The 16,896-nt window shown below is 47.1% G+C and overlaps 6 protein-coding genes across 6 annotated transcripts; 3 read left to right on the forward strand and 3 right to left on the reverse strand.

Annotated features, from left to right (window-relative positions):
• Positions 1-1,274: 1,274 nt before the first annotated feature.
• On the forward strand, positions 1,275-3,280 carry LCP9604111_8157 (uncharacterized protein; the record flags this gene model as incomplete). The annotated part of the gene is made up of 7 exons (XM_039076269.1): positions 1,275-1,515; positions 1,569-1,608; positions 1,665-1,803; positions 1,855-2,206; positions 2,255-2,721; positions 2,777-3,055; positions 3,107-3,280. 7 exons carry the CDS (start codon positions 1,275-1,277, stop codon positions 3,278-3,280), a joined length of 1,692 nt encoding a protein of 563 aa, XP_038925936.1.
• Positions 3,281-3,326: 46 nt separating this feature from the next.
• LCP9604111_8158 (transcriptional regulator family TF) lies at positions 3,327-5,659 on the reverse strand (the record flags this gene model as incomplete). Its single annotated transcript, XM_039076270.1, has 5 exons — positions 3,327-4,176; positions 4,233-4,391; positions 4,443-5,047; positions 5,099-5,531; positions 5,589-5,659. The coding sequence occupies 5 exons, from the start codon at positions 5,657-5,659 to the stop codon at positions 3,327-3,329; spliced, it is 2,118 nt and encodes a 705-aa protein (XP_038925937.1).
• Positions 5,660-8,039: 2,380 nt separating this feature from the next.
• On the forward strand, positions 8,040-9,456 carry LCP9604111_8159 (putative MFS monocarboxylate transporter; the record flags this gene model as incomplete). The annotated part of the gene is made up of 2 exons (XM_039076271.1): positions 8,040-8,104; positions 8,151-9,456. 2 exons carry the CDS (start codon positions 8,040-8,042, stop codon positions 9,454-9,456), a joined length of 1,371 nt encoding a protein of 456 aa, XP_038925938.1.
• A 592-nt stretch (positions 9,457-10,048) lies between these two features.
• Positions 10,049-11,458, forward strand: LCP9604111_8160 (tyrosine--tRNA ligase TYS1; the record flags this gene model as incomplete). Its single annotated transcript, XM_039076273.1, has 6 exons — positions 10,049-10,166; positions 10,228-10,659; positions 10,710-10,774; positions 10,836-10,902; positions 10,955-11,187; positions 11,237-11,458. 6 exons carry the CDS (start codon positions 10,049-10,051, stop codon positions 11,456-11,458), a joined length of 1,137 nt encoding a protein of 378 aa, XP_038925939.1.
• Positions 11,459-12,190: 732 nt separating this feature from the next.
• LCP9604111_8161 (uncharacterized protein) lies at positions 12,191-13,486 on the reverse strand (the record flags this gene model as incomplete). Its single annotated transcript, XM_039076274.1, has 1 exon — positions 12,191-13,486. The coding sequence occupies one exon, from the start codon at positions 13,484-13,486 to the stop codon at positions 12,191-12,193; it is 1,296 nt and encodes a 431-aa protein (XP_038925940.1).
• A 468-nt stretch (positions 13,487-13,954) lies between these two features.
• Positions 13,955-15,247, reverse strand: LCP9604111_8162 (uncharacterized protein; the record flags this gene model as incomplete). The annotated part of the gene is made up of 1 exon (XM_039076275.1): positions 13,955-15,247. The coding sequence occupies one exon, from the start codon at positions 15,245-15,247 to the stop codon at positions 13,955-13,957; it is 1,293 nt and encodes a 430-aa protein (XP_038925941.1).
• Positions 15,248-16,896: the final 1,649 nt, after the last annotated feature.

Consider the following 16,896-nt stretch of genomic DNA (forward strand, 5'->3'; position numbering starts at 1 on the left):
TGATCTTTCAAGCAGATAAAGAAAGGCAGGGGTATAGATTGGTTAAATAGTAGCGAGTCACCCTTGTTGAACTTATTTCGGACTTATGAAACTATGAATCATATAGTACCCCGCACCGGTTACGTGGTCGGATTGTGAGGTTGTCGATGTACAGATGTAGATTGTACTTTGGTAGTATCTAGTAGTTAGAAACTGTTGGTAATTATCATACAATTACTAGTTCATTACGACTAAGATTGGTTGTATATATTCCCAGATTTTGGTGGCCAGTACTATCCAGATATATATCAAATTTCCCTAGGGAAGTCATTCAATCGTGTATATAGCATTGTGTTTATCTTTTAAGGATACATGGATTCAAGTACACGTCACTCATCCTTTCACACTGCAAGCGTCAATCAGATGAGAACCCCTGTAGTTTATTCAAGGATCTGTCTCAGGGGCTTAGTGCTGTATATCTTCTTGCGGACACAAACTGCCATTGTCGTCCTCGGGAACTCGTCTGATCTCCGTGACACCCCTGATTGAGTCAGCCAGGTTCTGCTAGAGGCTCTTCTTGATACCTCAGACCCTAACGACTACATCATGGGCCAACGGCTACAAGACTGCACGAAAGGGACACCCCACGAGAGCCCAAAGAGTACATAGGCCGTTACTACGACCGTCTCAGGAATTTCTTTCTCGAGTGTTCTGTCGATGGAGCTGGTCTACCACCACAGGGATATGATATTGCGGCATATAGCTTTTATCATTATCATGATCGAGACGACGAATTCAAAGAGGCATTGTACCCTCAATTTCCGATTGTGTTCCATCGTATCAGATTCGAATTGAACAAAGTGGTAATATAATTCAATGCAACTGACAGATCGACGAGGCAATACCGATGGGGAGACCTTATCCAGGAATCCAGAACACAATATCTGATGATCTTGAATAGTTAAGCCTATCTTATATCTATATCATGCTTTGATTCGAGGTTTGAACTGTACGTAATTCGAATTATCTACCTCATACTGGTAATTACAGGTAAAGGTGCGGTTATTACTCGCGTATGTACATGTACCCCATAGCCCTAAAGACACTAGCAGTGCAGTGCCGGCGGGAAGTGCGAAAATGCTCCCGCCGGGAATGTAAACACTTTAAAGAGATACCAGAGATAGCGATAAGGATACAATTGGCCTCGGGAATTAACCCTAGGAATCTCAGATAAATTGACAGATGGTAGGTTTCCTGTTGCTGAAAACACATCTACGACTCACGCAGGCACCAGCATGAACCAATCTTCAATGCAAACCTCGAAGGACGCAATTGAGCTCAAGACAAACGAGACAAATGACATCGAACGCTCAGCCAGCTCAGGAACTGAGCATCATGGCAATACTCTCGTCCTATCTGCGTCGGACGATGCTGGGTACCACCGTTCCTTGACGAGGCGCCAGATCATGATGATGACCTTTGGAGCTGGTATCGGCACTGGTCTATGGGTGGGAACTGGACAAGCATTGCACTATGGTGAGAGTTGAAACCCCGATATTTCCCTCAAGACATATATTGACATTGAATAGCCGGCCCTGCCGGTATAGCAATCACCTATACGATCACAGCGTAGGGTACTCCAGAAAAATCTGGTCTTGTGCTCTTGTAACTAACACCATCTGTAGGATGATCGTGTACGCCCAATACTCTTCAATCGGCGAGATGACTACATACAAGCCTATTCATGGTGGCTTTATCCGACAATGCGCTGAATATGTGGACCCCGCATTCGGCTTTGCGATTGGTGTCAACTTCTGGTTTGCGGTATGTCAGCCTACTAGAACATCAAGGTCGTATGTACTTACGCGGATGAAGTGGGTGATGATCATCCCAGCAGAGATAACAGCAGCGATATCCGTCCTGAAATACTGGCCACAGACAGACGTTGTGCCACTCGCGGGATTTATCACTATATTTCTGGTAGTCTTTGCCATCGCAAACATGTTCCACGTCCGAGTCTACGGCTACATCGAATATTACATGTCCTTTGTGAAGTGTATTGCAGTTATCTTGATGATATTCTTCATGTTCATCATGACATCGGGCGGAATAGCAGCAACAAACGGACCAATCGAGTTCCGATACTGGAAGAACCCCGGTGCTTTCAATAATGGAATAAAGGGCATTTCCAAGGCTTTCGTGCAGGCGGCCTTCAGTTTCGGCGGCGGTATGAGATCCGAGCGCGAATCGAGGAAAATGTACTGACTCAAGTTAGGCGAGCACATCGCTGTTATAGCCGGCGAGGTAGCCGATCCCCGTCGCACTATCAAAAAGACAGTTCGACCCGTTTTCTGGAGAATGTTTACCTTCTTCGTGGTTAACATCTGGCTCGTCGGAATGTGTGTTCCCTCCAATGATGTGGATCTTGTTAACGCCAGCGGGACTATGGGAAGCCCCTTTGTCATTGCAGTCAAGCGGGCGGATGTTTACGGTCTCGCACACGCCATCAACGGGTTCATCTTCCTTAGTGTCATTAGCTGTGGCATTACTAGTGTTTACATCGCAAGTCGAAGTTTGACAGCACTAGCTGACCTGCAGATCATTCATCCATTCTTCGGAAGAAAGGACTCGCAGGGTCGACCCTATGTGTCCCTGTTGATCAGTTTGGGCCTTGGTGGTGGGCTAGGCTATCTCAACTGCAACAGTGTGGGCACTTTGGTGTATAGTTGGTTTTCGGCCTTGGTAAGTACATCGGCAAAAGGGATAATATGTGAAGTTGCTGACAACTTGAATTTAGGTGGCTATAGCGACGCTTTTCCAATGGGGCTCGATTTATATTGCTCATCTTCGCTTCCGGCAAGGACTTCGAGCGCAAAACAAGGATCTCAGCGCACTTCCGTTCAAAGGTCTTCTCACTCCATGGGCGCAATACTTTAGTCTCCTTATTGTGGCGTTTGTCTTCGGTTGTGAATTCTACCTGGCTTGCTGGCCATTTGGAGAAAAGGGTTCGGTGAAGAGCTTCTTCTCTTCTTATCTCGCGGCTCCGTTGTTCGTCTTTGATTACTTCGTATACAAGGTGAGTGCTTCAAAATTGTGGTTGACGATGGAAAATGTCTGACTTTGACAGTGGTATTTCAAAACGAAGATAGTCAAGCCGGTTGACATGGATTTCGGCCCTGCCAGAGCCTTCGATGAACAAGACCTTATCAATGCTATTGCGACCGAAGATGCGGAGCGGAATCCAGAGAATGACATGCAGAAGACTTGGAGAAAACGTGCTCAGTATGCGGTGTTTGGATAAGGGAGGAAGTAACATAGAATCTTAGTTTTATTGCCTCCATATGAAATCAATTTGACAGAGATGAAAGATTATACGCATCAAACTGGAAATCCCCATTAGACCAATGAGGCTCAAAGAAAGCTGTCATATCATTCAGCTCCGGGTCCGCGAAAAGTTCTGTGCTAGGTGTGAGATGCGACAGCGGGCTAAAAGAAGACAGCTCCAAATTTCCACCTGCAGATTTGTCCTTCTTCAGTGACTGCGTCCAGTCTTTGAACTTCGAATAGGCAGAGATAGAGCTTTCATCGCTTTGTGGATGGGAAATGGATCCTTCTTCAGGGATGGCTTCTAGCCGGCTGATAGCTGCTTCGATAGATTCGAGATATGAGATGTCGGATTTCGAAGAGCTTCCTCCGACCATCTGACGTATGAGACTCATTCCACGGTGTAGGCCATCTTGAAGTCTCTGGCACTTTCCTGCGTTGAGACATTCTGCAAGAATGACCAGAATAGCCGCACGACAAGCACCGAATTCATTGTAAGAAGCGCGGCAAAGACCAACATGGTCGGATAAGGATTGCAGAGTGTTAAGAATGTCCAAAGCACTCGACACGCAGTCGTCCACCAAAACTAACCGATGCGCCCGTCCTGAATCTTGATCTGGACCAATTATAGCTTCATCTGCTTGTTTCCTGTCATCAACGAATATGAATGCACGGCCCATGTACACATATATAAGCAGATAACACAGTCGGAGATGCGAGTTTTGTCGGAAATTCGGGCCTTGCGAGCATAGATCCCGACATTCTTCAGTGGCTGGAAGTGAGTCCCACCATTGCTTGATACTGGTCCTTAGCCGTACGAGTCGCTCTAAATATTCAGAGAGAAGCCTTTTCGGACATCTTTTAAATTGTGCACTATTGAGGTATTAGCATGTCGTCGATAAACTGGTTTCACATTTTGAGCCACTTACAGTGTCTCGGAGACCTCTCCCAAGTATGAAATCAATGTATGGAACGCGGTTAGATTGGCAAATCGTGGTGACTCAAAGGTGGGACAGTCTCTTGGCATATCCGCGTTTATTTCCGATCGTGCAATCGACAGAGGGCGTCCATGGAGGATACTGATATATCTATGAAGCATTGATTAGCTTTGGTGTGAAATAGTCTCTTGAATATCGTACTTTTCAATAGTGTATGCTGTCCAAAATAACCGATTTCTGACTTCAATAGTTCTGGAGTCGCAGTTACCACCATGATATTTGCGATGCATCCCATTTTGAATCGCCATCTTCATTGCAAGACCGTAATAGGTATATGCAAGGCCACCCGTCGAAACAGGTAATGAATATGTGGCGAGAAGCAAGAAAACCTGCACACTTTCGTGAGAAGCAACCAAAAGAACATCAGGAATGAGCTTGCATGCCGCATGATAAAAGACTAGCCCGACAGAGTCTTCAGAGCACAAGTTCAGTTCTTCCGTGATCTCCGAAGCGGGATTTGGTTTTTCATCCTCCATGTGGGCTACCTGAGTCCCAATGGCCATAACAACAAAAACAGAGCATACCCAAGGGAAATCAATGGCCGTATATGTAGTTTTCGGACTGTAACAGAGCGCTACCTTCTCTTCAATCCATTTCCGTTCCATGTAAAAGGAGTTGACCTCAACATATTTGAAAAACATGGTGATGAGGAAGTCGGCAATAGCTCTTGGTGGTAAATGTGTCAATGTCTCCACTATCACTTCTGGTGGGGATTGAAGCTGGGTTGGCCGCCAGTATTCTTTAACCTTTTGTACGTCATTAGACACGCTTCAGTCCTTGCGGGGAGAGATACAAACCCTCAAATCAAACTGATCTATTTGGCAGCTCATTTTGCGGCGTAATGTCTGGGAAAAATTCCAGTGAGAAAACTCCCCCGAGTAATGTGCCATATTATCTGACACGAACTGAACGTCAAATGACTCGTTGATATCCAGGGCAGTTTCCGGCAGGACGGTGTTCGTCGAGTTTCGTAATTTGTCCGCGATACGGACGATATTCTCCTCATCTAAAGGCAAATCCCCAAGAAAATGACGGGCGATATCCTCCAGGCTTTGTATTCGCCGACTCTGGTCTTTCGGAATGGACGCGACGGGGACGGTTGAGGAGCAGGGGGATGTCGCTATCTGGGTCGGCTGGCCTTGGAAATGGCACGGTCGCCCTAGTCGCTGACATCTCCAGCAGGGTGGACCGCCCTCACATTTCTCCTTTTGTTTTCTACATGTCTCGCAACTTTTTGAGGATTGTCAATGTGGAAAGCGAAATGATGCCCGGCAGCAATGTACTTACGCCAAGAAGGCGCGTCTCCGCTCCCCGCGCTTACGCTTAGTACCCTGATTTAGTTCTCGATCGGGGGTCATGGAAAGAACAGGTAAATACCAGAAGAGTCTGGTGAAAGTCAAGAGAACATTAGACAGGAGACATGTGGACCTCGGAACATAGTGTTTATCTCTTATCAGATAATATGCGGGGTAAATCGGGAGCCCTCGCCGAATGATAACCTCCGGGCGATTAGCCGGTGCATAACTCTCCTATTGGACATTATTGCCGGGCATAATCTTAGTCATCCCCCCTCGCATCCATGGATTGGAACCCTGGAACCAGGGTTGGAAGGTTCCATGGAATGTACCTGTATGTTGTATACATTTCGGGCTGCATATAACTTGCCTATCATATTATTTGAAAACCACATAACAAGTGGTACAAAAACCAGTATAAAAGACCCAAAAAAGACACCAAAAGTTATATAGTCCAAGATCAATGGCTGGTCGTATTATTGCGAATGAAATAGATCAAAATAAAAGAAGTTAGTACATAGCTCGTGAAGGTGGAGCATCCTTGAAATAATAATAATTCCTCTATATAGTATAAAGTAAATACTATTCTTATCTAAAATAGCACCAGTAGTAAATGTAGAACAAAGGAAACAAAGCAAATAAACGATCTTGAGCATATGATAGAATAGCATGCAGATCGTTATAAATCATCAAATTAACGTTCAAAACCAGTCGTGAGTCCTTACTGAAATTGCATATCCCATCCCCACTCGGCAATCTTCTGTAACGATTCTTCATCGATTACCACGTTGGTTTCTCTTGGGGCTTGAGGATTTCGTAGGAAAAGGAGATGGAAGGGAATGGCGAGTGGACCCCCGGACAGTTTGACTTCATCGGTCTCACTTTCTGAAACCTGAATATGGTGGGATCTGTGGGATATGCCATTTACATGATCCCATACCCACATTTCAATACTAATCATGGGTCATTGGCGGTTGACTTTGATTGCCATCGCAGCATTGGCATTCTCTCTCAGAGATCGACATCACGGTGAAGTTCAGTGAAAAAGGAGAGAACGGTATGAGATTGTATGAAGAAGTCAGAGGTGAGAGACAGATGGTTGAAGGAAGGTGGTTGAAGGAAGAAGAAAGAGACTGAAGGTCATGGATGTTTATATAGTAGTGCACTTACTTCCTCTTCATCTAATACCTCAACCCTATGATAAATGGGGCAAATGCCCGAAGTTTAAGGACTGATGACTTTTCTCTTTGTATCCCGAGGGCCTGCCGTATAGACCTCTGCTCTTTCCTCATTTCTTTAATGTCATCTGACCTCTCTTTCCTTATTTCAACCCCCCCCCCCCTCCTTTTTCTCTTCTCCTCTCTTCATGATACGAAGAAACACCAAGTCACTACCGCCTCTTGTCGTCCAGCACAGTGTGCCGGCATTTCCAAATTCGGAAACCATCTTCTACCAAAAACATATTGGATTGCGAACATGGAGCCAAAGATTGAGCAATTGACTACGAACCCGTAGTTGGATTGATACGCCCATCTGTCATTTTCAATTATGTTGCTCGAACTACTAAGTCTGATGCCGCTATGGTATAGTAAAATAGGGTAAATGCATCCTCTATGTCTGTCATTTGGGGCAATTCGAACGACATTGTTATAGTTTTGCATCGCAGCTTTATATAATCCCGTATTTGTTTGTGTATCCTTTTTGCTATTTTCGAGCCATGGCTCGCCCAGCTATCCAAGATGTCGACCGAATTCAGTGCGGTTGTGAGACGATAACGGACCATATGCAAGAACCAACACACTCGATTTATTAGACACACGGAGTGTATGTTGCCTCTAATCTGTCCGACAGCAAATCTACAGTCAACAAACCGTCCTGGTCCGTTGCTCTGTTCTTGACGGAAGCTTTGCCCTCATTACGACGCATTGCTATCATCATAAAGGATAACGCGGTAATTTCCTAAAGGGTGAAAAGGCTTAAGATGTTGATCTATATAAATATTGTTAAGAATCTAACGGCGATTACGTACCATTATTTACCCCTAAACAGGAACTAAATCATAGCCCGAGCCGAATTTTCAGGCTTTCCAGTTCAATGGAAATTCACTCGGACATTGCTGTCTTTTTACCCTTCTGCTGCATTTTTTTGTCGCCACAGTTATGTTTATCTTCATGGCAGCAGTAGTGCTCTCCATCTTAAATCCGACAGCCTCGGCCATACCCCGCGATGACTCAGAAGGTTAGGGTTAAACCGGGTTCACAGTTAATATAAGCTTAAACGCCAAGAACAATCAACTTCTTTTCCAAAAGACATGAATCTTTTTTTTCTTTAACTTCACTTGCGCATCCTTACATGTCACCTTTCATATACGTCTTCACTTTTACAATTTCAACACGCGTCCACCCCGTTGCCATCAAAAATACGACCTATACTACTGCCGAGGATGGAACGTTCTTTAACACCCATGCTGGTTGACGGAGAAAACCCGGCAAACTCACCAACTCGTCTGTACGTACCAGTCACCTCCACAAGAGGTGGACTAACACAGCTACAGACACTCCACCATCATCATAATCGCCTCGACAACACTTGTCTTTACAGGATGCGGAATTAACTTCGCATTCGGTGTCTTTCAAGAGCTTTACGACTCCATGTCGAAGGAGCCAAACACCCCGTTCACCGGCGCAACACCGGCGCAGATTGACCTTATCGGTACTCTCTCAATCGCACTGATGACAATAGGTGCGCCATTCGCAACAGCTTGGACAAAGCAATACCCCCCTCGATATGTCATCTGGGCTAGCGGAATAATTCATTCAAGCGCTCTGTTGTTTGCAAGCTTCAGTCAACACCTGTGGCAATTCATCCTCACCCAAGGCATTCTGCTTGGTATGGCCACGTGTCTAACTTACATGCCATCTGTAACCGTGGCACCGACCTGGTTCACATTGCACCGTGGACTAGCCATGGGCATAATCCTCGCGGGAACCGGGATCGGCGGTGTTGCCTGGCCCCTCGCCTTTCGATACCTCATTGAGTCTCTCGGATTCCGCAATACACTTCGCGTCACGGCGGGGATCTCCTTCGCACTCATTTGCGGATCAGGGACCTTTATACGCTGGCCTGCTAGTCAGATCACCCGTATTCAAGCCGAGAACGCCGCTTCTTCCCGGTCTTCTACATTTTTCCGCCTTCCGTTGGTGGACTGGCGCGTCGTCCAAAGCCGCAAATTTGTTGCCCATGCTCTGGGTGCAGCATTGCAGTCCGCTGCATACTACACGCCGGTGTTCTTTTTCGCTTCTTTTGCTCGTACACTAGGCTACTCACAGGCAACGTCTGCAAACTTCATTGCCATCTCTAATGCTGCAAATGCGCTAGGCAAGATCGTCATCGGCCATGCAGCTGATCGTATGGGAAGACTCAACACATTGGTATTAACAACCCTCATCTCAGCAGTGTCTGTCCTCGCATTATGGCTTCCCTCGTGTCTATCCGCCACACAATCTACCGGGAGCACACTGTTCATTGCATTCACGATCTTCTATGGCGTTTTTGCTTCAGCATACGTCGCTCTTTTCCCGACGAGCCTAGTAGAGTTGTTCGGTGTACAGAACTTTGTCAGTGTCAATGGTTTGCTGTATATGGTGCGAGGATTAGCGACATTAGTTGGAACCCCAGTTGCGGGTGCACTGATCCGCGGAAACCACGAGAAGAGTGTCGGTCCGCGAAGCTACGAGAATACTAGCATTATGGTCGGTGTATTGCTGGTTGTGGCGACATTGGCTGTGGTTTGGGCGCGACTCGAGGCTACCCTTACCCTAGATTCTACCGTGGGGCGCCGAATGAAGTGGTTGATGTAAAGTTTTGGCCACCCAGATATTGAAGGCTTGATCGTGATCATTGAAGAAGTCCCAATTCCATAGACTGTACATTAGCCATATATTCACCACTTTCAAGCAGATACCAATTAAATCTCTCCATCTCATCAAAGTATTGTTTTTGATTGGACTTGGATCTTTGGTAGCTCTATGGGCTAGGGCTCTGGGAAGTTAATTGGCCTAACCCGCGAGAGCAAGGACCTATCTTGACTCCCAACAGAATGGAGGTTCCAAAAGGTGCTAATCCTCATATCCATGCGAGGACATTGGGTATCGCTTCTCTGTTTTTATTGAGGCGCGTATGCAGATGGAATGTCAAGGGATAATGGAGCGGATGACAGAAGATAAGCCAGCTAGATAATACAACTTGACTCTATCCGTGTTGAAGAGCCTCACCAATCCCCTATATTGATTGGGTCAGGTACAGATGTTACGTAGTCACGTGACTGTGACTCACCCCGTCTGACCGCCTTATTCTGCAGATTTTATTGCGGGGTGATTTTGGACCGACTTTTTCTTTGTGATTTGTTCCCCTTACATTAGTAGTATTGCCCATTCTTCAATCTGTCTAACAATGGCTTTATCTGCGGAGGAAAGATTTGATCTCATTCGGGACAATCTCGGCGAGATTCTTAACCCGGAACTGATCGAGAGCATCCTTGCCGAGGGGCGCAATCCCCGTGTGTACTGGGGTAATGACTCCCTACCTTCTACCATTCAATAGGCGAACTGACATCTCTTGTCCTGTTTTAGGCACTGCTACAACTGGTCGGCCTCATTCCGGTTATTTCGTCGCCGCAATCAAGATCGCCCAGCTACTAGCGTCAGGATGTGAGGTGGTGATTCTCCTTGCGGACGTGCACGCGTTTCTAGATTCAATGAAAGCGCCTCTCGAACTGGTGGAAAACCGTGTCAAATACTACGAAAAGATCATCACAGCAGTCCTAGAGGCTGTGGGCGTGTCGACGGAGAAGCTCGAGTTCGTGCTTGGGAGTTCCTACCAGCGGAGTTCCGACTATGTTATGGATGTCTACCGGCTTGCCGCTATGACCTCTGAGCATGATTGTAGGAAGGCTGGTGCAGAGATTGTGAAGCAATCTACCAACGCCCCAATGAGCGGCCTGCTCTACCCGATCCTTCAGGTCCTCGATGAGGAGTATCTTAAGGTCGATGCCGAATTAGGCGGTATGTCTAACTCTACTTGCATATCTACACTATTTCTAACGAAAAAAAAGGCCTGGATCAGAGGAAGCTCTTCACCGCAGCAACAGAATGGCTACCCAAACTCGGATACCGAAAGGTAAAGGATATATCCATGGGGCAAGGCTTAATGAATATCGCTAATGATTTTCAACTCCTAGCGTGCCCATCTTATCACTCCAATGGTTGCAGGCCTCAGCGGGGGCAAAATGAGCTCTAGTATCGAAGGTATGTAAAGCTAAATCTCTCGTCTAAAGCGTTCCAAACTAACCCTATCTAGATAGCAAGATTGATCTCCTCGACCCACCTGAGATAGTCGCCAAGAAGATCCGTAAATCGGAAGCGGTCCCTCGAGTCGTCGAGAACAATGGCATAATTGCCATGGTGGAATTCGTCTTGCTCCCCGCAGCCGCCCTCGCTGGCAAGAAGGAATTCCGCGTGGCACGCCGGGATAACGAACCTCTCATCTACACTAACATCCAACAACTCAAAGAGGATTACACAAACGACGTTGTATGTTAATATTTTTGCTTGCTCCCGGAAACCTACTAACATTACCTAGTTGACTCCCCAAGATCTAAAGCCTGCAGCAGCAGAGGCTCTGACCCGTCTCATGGCACCTATTCATAAAGCCTATGCAGATTCACCCGAATGGCAGGAAATCACCCTCAAGGCCTACCCGCCTCCAGTTGTACAGAAGAAGGAGAAGAAGGTCAAGGATAGAGGTTCCCGCTTCCCTGGGGCTAATAAGGAAAAGGATATCCCAGAACGTCCCAAGGCTTAAGAAATACATAAATGGAGAAACAGGGAATTTTACACTCAGAAACATGGATAAAAGCCAAGTACATTTATTTTTTCTTCATCCTCGTGAGGATTGCACATCACAACGAATGCTCACCATCATCGAAGTCGCATCATTCATAAGACCAAGTGCTTAGGAGGGACGAAGCTTCCATTAAGAGCAACGGACTAGGACGGTTTGATGACTGTAGATTTCTTGTCTTTCTTGTCAGGCAGATAGATGCTACAGCAAAACATGCTCTCCCGGAACCTGGAACACCTGTCACAATTTCCCGCCGAGGTCAAAAGCCAATAAAGAATCTTACAAGCTCGATAATAATCAGCTTTGGCAAGGGGTGGTTGTCTCTTCGAAACGAATCTCTCTGTCGTCCATCACCAATCTTCTTTTAACGCAATCTATGTGCGGCTGAGACACTGAATTAACATTCAAAATCAGTCATAAGTCCTTACTGAAATTGCATATCCCATCCCCACTCGGCAATCTTCTGTAACGATTCTTCATCGATTACCACGTTGGTTTCTCTTGGGGTTTGAGGATTTCTTAGGAATAGGAGATGGAAGGGAATGACGAGTGGACCCCCGGACAGGTTGACTCCATCCGTCTCGCTTTCTGAAACCTGAATATGGTGGGATCTGTGGGACTTGCCATTGACATAATCCCATACCCACATTTTAATATCAATCATAGGTCGTTGGCGGTTGACCTGGATTGCCATCACAACATTAGCAGTCCCTCTAATAGGGTCAAACGTGTAGCAGAAGTATTCTGGAGGTAATCGGACCAGAAATCTGAGGCCGCCTTCTCATCCACTTGCTGCTGATAGTGCCGCACGAAAATGTTGAATGACAACCGAGAAGCCACAGTCTGATTATTATAGATGGCTGCAGCATCTTGGACGAGAACTTTGGATGACCAGAAATCAAACAACACGTGGTGCATGATGACCACGAGGATGTGACCATTCAGGATGGCTGCACGAACAAGAGGTTGAGCGATGTCCATCTCTTGCTTCCGAACCTGTGATACATAGGAATCGATGGAAGCTGTATCATTGACAATGTCCCAAGGTAGCTCAAACTGTCGATGGACCATCTGCAAGAACCCCGTGCCGTGCGCCACGAACCCAGTTCGATAGATGGCATTGTTGTTAATCACCATCTGAAGCGCTTGCTGAAGTCGAGACACGTCGTACCCTTCGATGTCAAACACGCGATGATACACATATCCCCCTGCACTGTTATGCGCTGAGATGATACCTTCTTGGGAAGGTGTAGCAGGGTATGCGTCCTCAAATGTTGTCCGATCCACGTCCGTTTCGCCCGGTATCAAGCTGAAAGGTGTTGGTGAATCCTGGTTTGCGGATGCATTTTCTTGATATGTCAAGGAAGACGCTGCTGTAGCCAAGGAGTCTGCGCGAAGCATATCACCAAGCTCTGCGAGGTAGTTGTGGGACAATAATTCCGAAATGACAAGCAAGGCCTTGAGTGAGTCACCTCCCAGCGCCAGGAATGACTGATTGATTGTGATAACCTCAGATGGAAGAGAAAGAACCTTAGCCCAGGCCAGCTGGAGCACTTTTTCCATGTTAGAGAGTTCTCGTTGAACTTCCTCTGTATCCATCGAGGCACCAATAAGATCGGAACGCTTCATCGCTTGGATTCGGTTCCTAAGTTGCAGCACATCCGTCTTTCCATTGCTATTGACCGGCAGGTCGTCGAATGGCATCCAGTATGCAGGCGTCATATAGGATGGGAGACTAGCCAATGTCGCTGTTCGGAGGCTGGAGACAACTCGAGGCCAGGATAGTGATGTATCACTCGGCGAAATGCAAGCAACGAGAGCCTTTTCTTGCTCAACAGTGGCAGCCACTACAACTGCTGCACGAACCGAGCTTTGCTGACGAAGAAGAGCCGAGATCTCACCAGGCTCTACTCGCTGACCGTTGATCTTGGTTTGGAAGTCAATCCGGCCGACAATTTCAATAGTGCCATCTTCCAGTCGAATTGCCATGTCGCCAGTCCGATATAGTTGCGCCCCGGAGTGAAAGGACTATCAACAAACGCCTTATCCGTTTCTTCTTTGCGATTCAGGTAACCGCTAGCAATCTGGGGACCTTCAAGACACAGCTCTCCTAGAACCAGGAATGGTGTTAGGTTCGAGGTATCGGGGTCCATAATATAGGCAGATGTAGTGTCTAATGGCTGTCCAACGTTTTTGACTCGACAGCTTTTCTCCCGAAAACATGCGTCGTCCCCAGGTGAGCTGTGTGCATTCACTGAGACCGTAGTTGTTCTTCAGCTCCACATGACTGGCCCAGCGCGCAACAACGGAATGGTCTAGTGATTCACCCGTGAGGTTGATTCTCTGCAGCGTGGGTATCTTCTCGGGTTCTAACAGCGCAATGGTTGAGGATGTAATGCCAAGAGTGTTGACTTTCATATCATTGATGAAGCGCATCAGAGACCCCTGAAGGGTCGATCAACTTGCCAGGCAGAGACAGCCACCCTTGGCTAGAGTAGACAGAATGGTTCTCTGGGCTGCTGAGAAGATGGGATTGTAGAAAAGCAGGCTGCGGTTGTTGGATATATCTGGAGCACAGAGGATCCCAGTGGAAGCCGCGCGGTGACTCAAGACCACGCCCTTGAGAACACCGGTAGACCCCGAGGTATAAATGATATATGCAGGCTGCTCAGGGTCCAGAGATAAGCCCAAATCGATTTCCGCATCGGGGGTGGAACCATGCATGAGATCCGTAATTGAGTAAGCCAGCACATCTGCAATCCCTTTGATAGGGCCCCCATTTTTCATGTAGAATGGTGCTTTGACATCGTTGAGAATGTATGCTTTGCGAGATGGTGGCTGGAAGTGATCAAGAATCACATAGGCACCTCCCGCCTTCAGAATAGCCAGGAGAACAATCACGAACTGGACGGATACATCCATGTGAACCGGAACGATGGTCCCTGTCGACATCAACCCAGTGAGACGATGAGCGACACGGTTCGCAGCAGCATTCAGCTTAGCAAAGCTCATGAATTCGCTAAGTTGAAACTGTAGAGCTGGAGCATCTCCATTATCACGAGTTTGTTTCTCAATCAGGTTATGCCCCACCTGAGGGGAGACGTTTCCACGGGAAGACCTGAAGCTCAACAGGGAGCTTTTCTCTTGCTCGGACGTGAGACTCAAACTCTTGAATCGGTCGTATGGACTCGAGATGATCTGCTGGAGGACTTCCCAGAAGTGCTGCAAAATGATCTTGGCTCGGGCCGATGAGTAACTCGAGTCATGGACCAGGGAGAGTTGGCCAGTTGGCCAGTTGAGTGTTGTTTCTGTGGTAACATCGAGGGCCTCAACTTTGTGCATGGGGATCTCTGATTCACGAACAGTGAACATGGACGTCAGGGAGGCTTGGCTTTGGCTGTACTCCCTGATGGCGCTTCCTCCCACATAGGAAGATTGAGAAACAGTTCTCTTTTCGCTTTCCAATCTATAGAGAGCTTCGAGTGTGGACTCGTTCTCCAAAGGTTGAATTCGAAGAGGAGCGGTCACGTCCATAGGACCAACGATATATTCTGTGTCAAAGCTGCAATCCCGAAGGTTGGTATAAAAGGCCACATCATCGCTCTGCAGATGGCGGGAAAAGTTGACAGCCCAGCCGGCAAGGAGCACCACTTTGACGCTAACTTGATGCTCGTGTGCAAACTCCTTTGCTTGAGAGAGAAGGCTAACATCGCCGTATACACTCGTTTCAGCGTTCTTCTGTCCAATCATGGGGCGTTGAAACAAGCGGTTCCCAAGATATCCCTGGAGATAACCATTCCAGAATGTGGAGGCCTTCTGGCTGTCTCGAATGACAATGGCTTTAGCATACGTACCAAAGGGAATGCGTGATGGAAAGGGAAAGCCACGAAAAAGGAGTTCGAAGTCGTTCCAGATGAGAAGGAGATATTTTGCAGCATAAGCTCAAAATCCTGACGTATCCACTACCTGTTTTCGGAAAAAACCGTTCCCTCGAGGAAGCACTAGGAACAGGAAGTGAAGAGGCGGGTGGGGTGGCCATGCAGCACACAGAGCGAGTCAGAAAGCTCTCTGTGCCGAGAAGCAGCGATGCTAAGAGAAGTTGAAGGGCTCAGAACAAGTGATTGAGGGAAATTTCAGCATGTGGCTGCTCTTGTGTGGAATGATGATGTATGCTTATAATGGATGAGAAGAAAAGACAGCCTAGAAGGATACAAAACCTAAAAGCAAAAAAATAATCAGAGACTATGTGAATTGGAGATGAAGTTACTGAATGATTCGGATGATTCTGGAGGAAGGAATGGGAAGATCCACCAAGAAGTGGGATTTTTTCCTTCAGTCCCGTCCCTTGTATGTTGTACGTTGCCAATCCTGACGTGCAAAGGTTTGCCCCGCTATCCCATCCTCCCATCCTCCTATCCTCCCATCATCCCACCATCCCTCCTATCCCATCTAGGGCTACTCCCATCGGTATCCCATCGGTATCCCATCGGTATCCCATCCTCCCATCGGGGGTCCCACCTCGTGTCGCCATCCCATTCCATATCGCTTATACCTGCAGCGTGGCTGCTAGTTCTCACTCCTGGACGACCCCATTGTCGATTTTCGGACGTTTGGGCAGGAAGATCTTCCCGGCCCATCCTGCTCACCTCATTCCCTCACGCTCTGTCGTCTCCATCGCCTAATTAGTTCCGATGACTCCGCAGCCACCCTCGTTCCAATGTCATTTCCCCGGGTGTGGCCTTGGCTATCGACGCAAGGAACATCTTACACGACATGCCAAAAGCCACTTCCAATCACAATCTTATGAATGCCCTTTTTGTGATCGCGTTTTTGCTAGGAATGACACGCTGCGTCAGCATGTCCGTACGCTCCATAGAAATAAGGAGTTACAATCATCCCGTGCAGTCCAAGCCTGCAACTACTGCCGCTCGCGAAGGTCAAGATGCAACGGACAGACACCCTGTGATACCTGTTTCCAGCGAGGAATTCAATGCTCCTACACCCAAAATTCACGACGTGAATTGAAACAAACAAAGAACGCTGATGGCCACATGAGCTCAGTAGCATCTGTAGAGCCTGGTTATCCCTACTCTCCTGCGGCAGAACCAAGTTCTGTTCAGCGTGCAGAAACGATTGAAAAATGCCCAAGTAGAATCGTACCATACGTACCATACGTCGAGGCTTATTTCAAGAATTTTCACCCAAAATGGCCTTTTTTACACCCTGCTACATTCGATCCTGATCATGAGCCAGCTTTTCTTTTGCAATCAGTGTACGAAGGTGTATAGCGGCCAACAGCCGGATGCCTGATTTTAATGGTTTTATAGCCTAATTAGGACTAGCTCTTACCAATTTTAGACCGGCAGGAAATTAAAATACCTGAATTACTATGACAGATC

The sequence above is a fragment of the Penicillium roqueforti genome (assembly GCF_015533775.1).
Source record: "Penicillium roqueforti strain LCP96 04111 chromosome Unknown scaffold_29, whole genome shotgun sequence".
Lineage (NCBI taxonomy): Eukaryota > Fungi > Ascomycota > Eurotiomycetes > Eurotiales > Aspergillaceae > Penicillium > Penicillium roqueforti.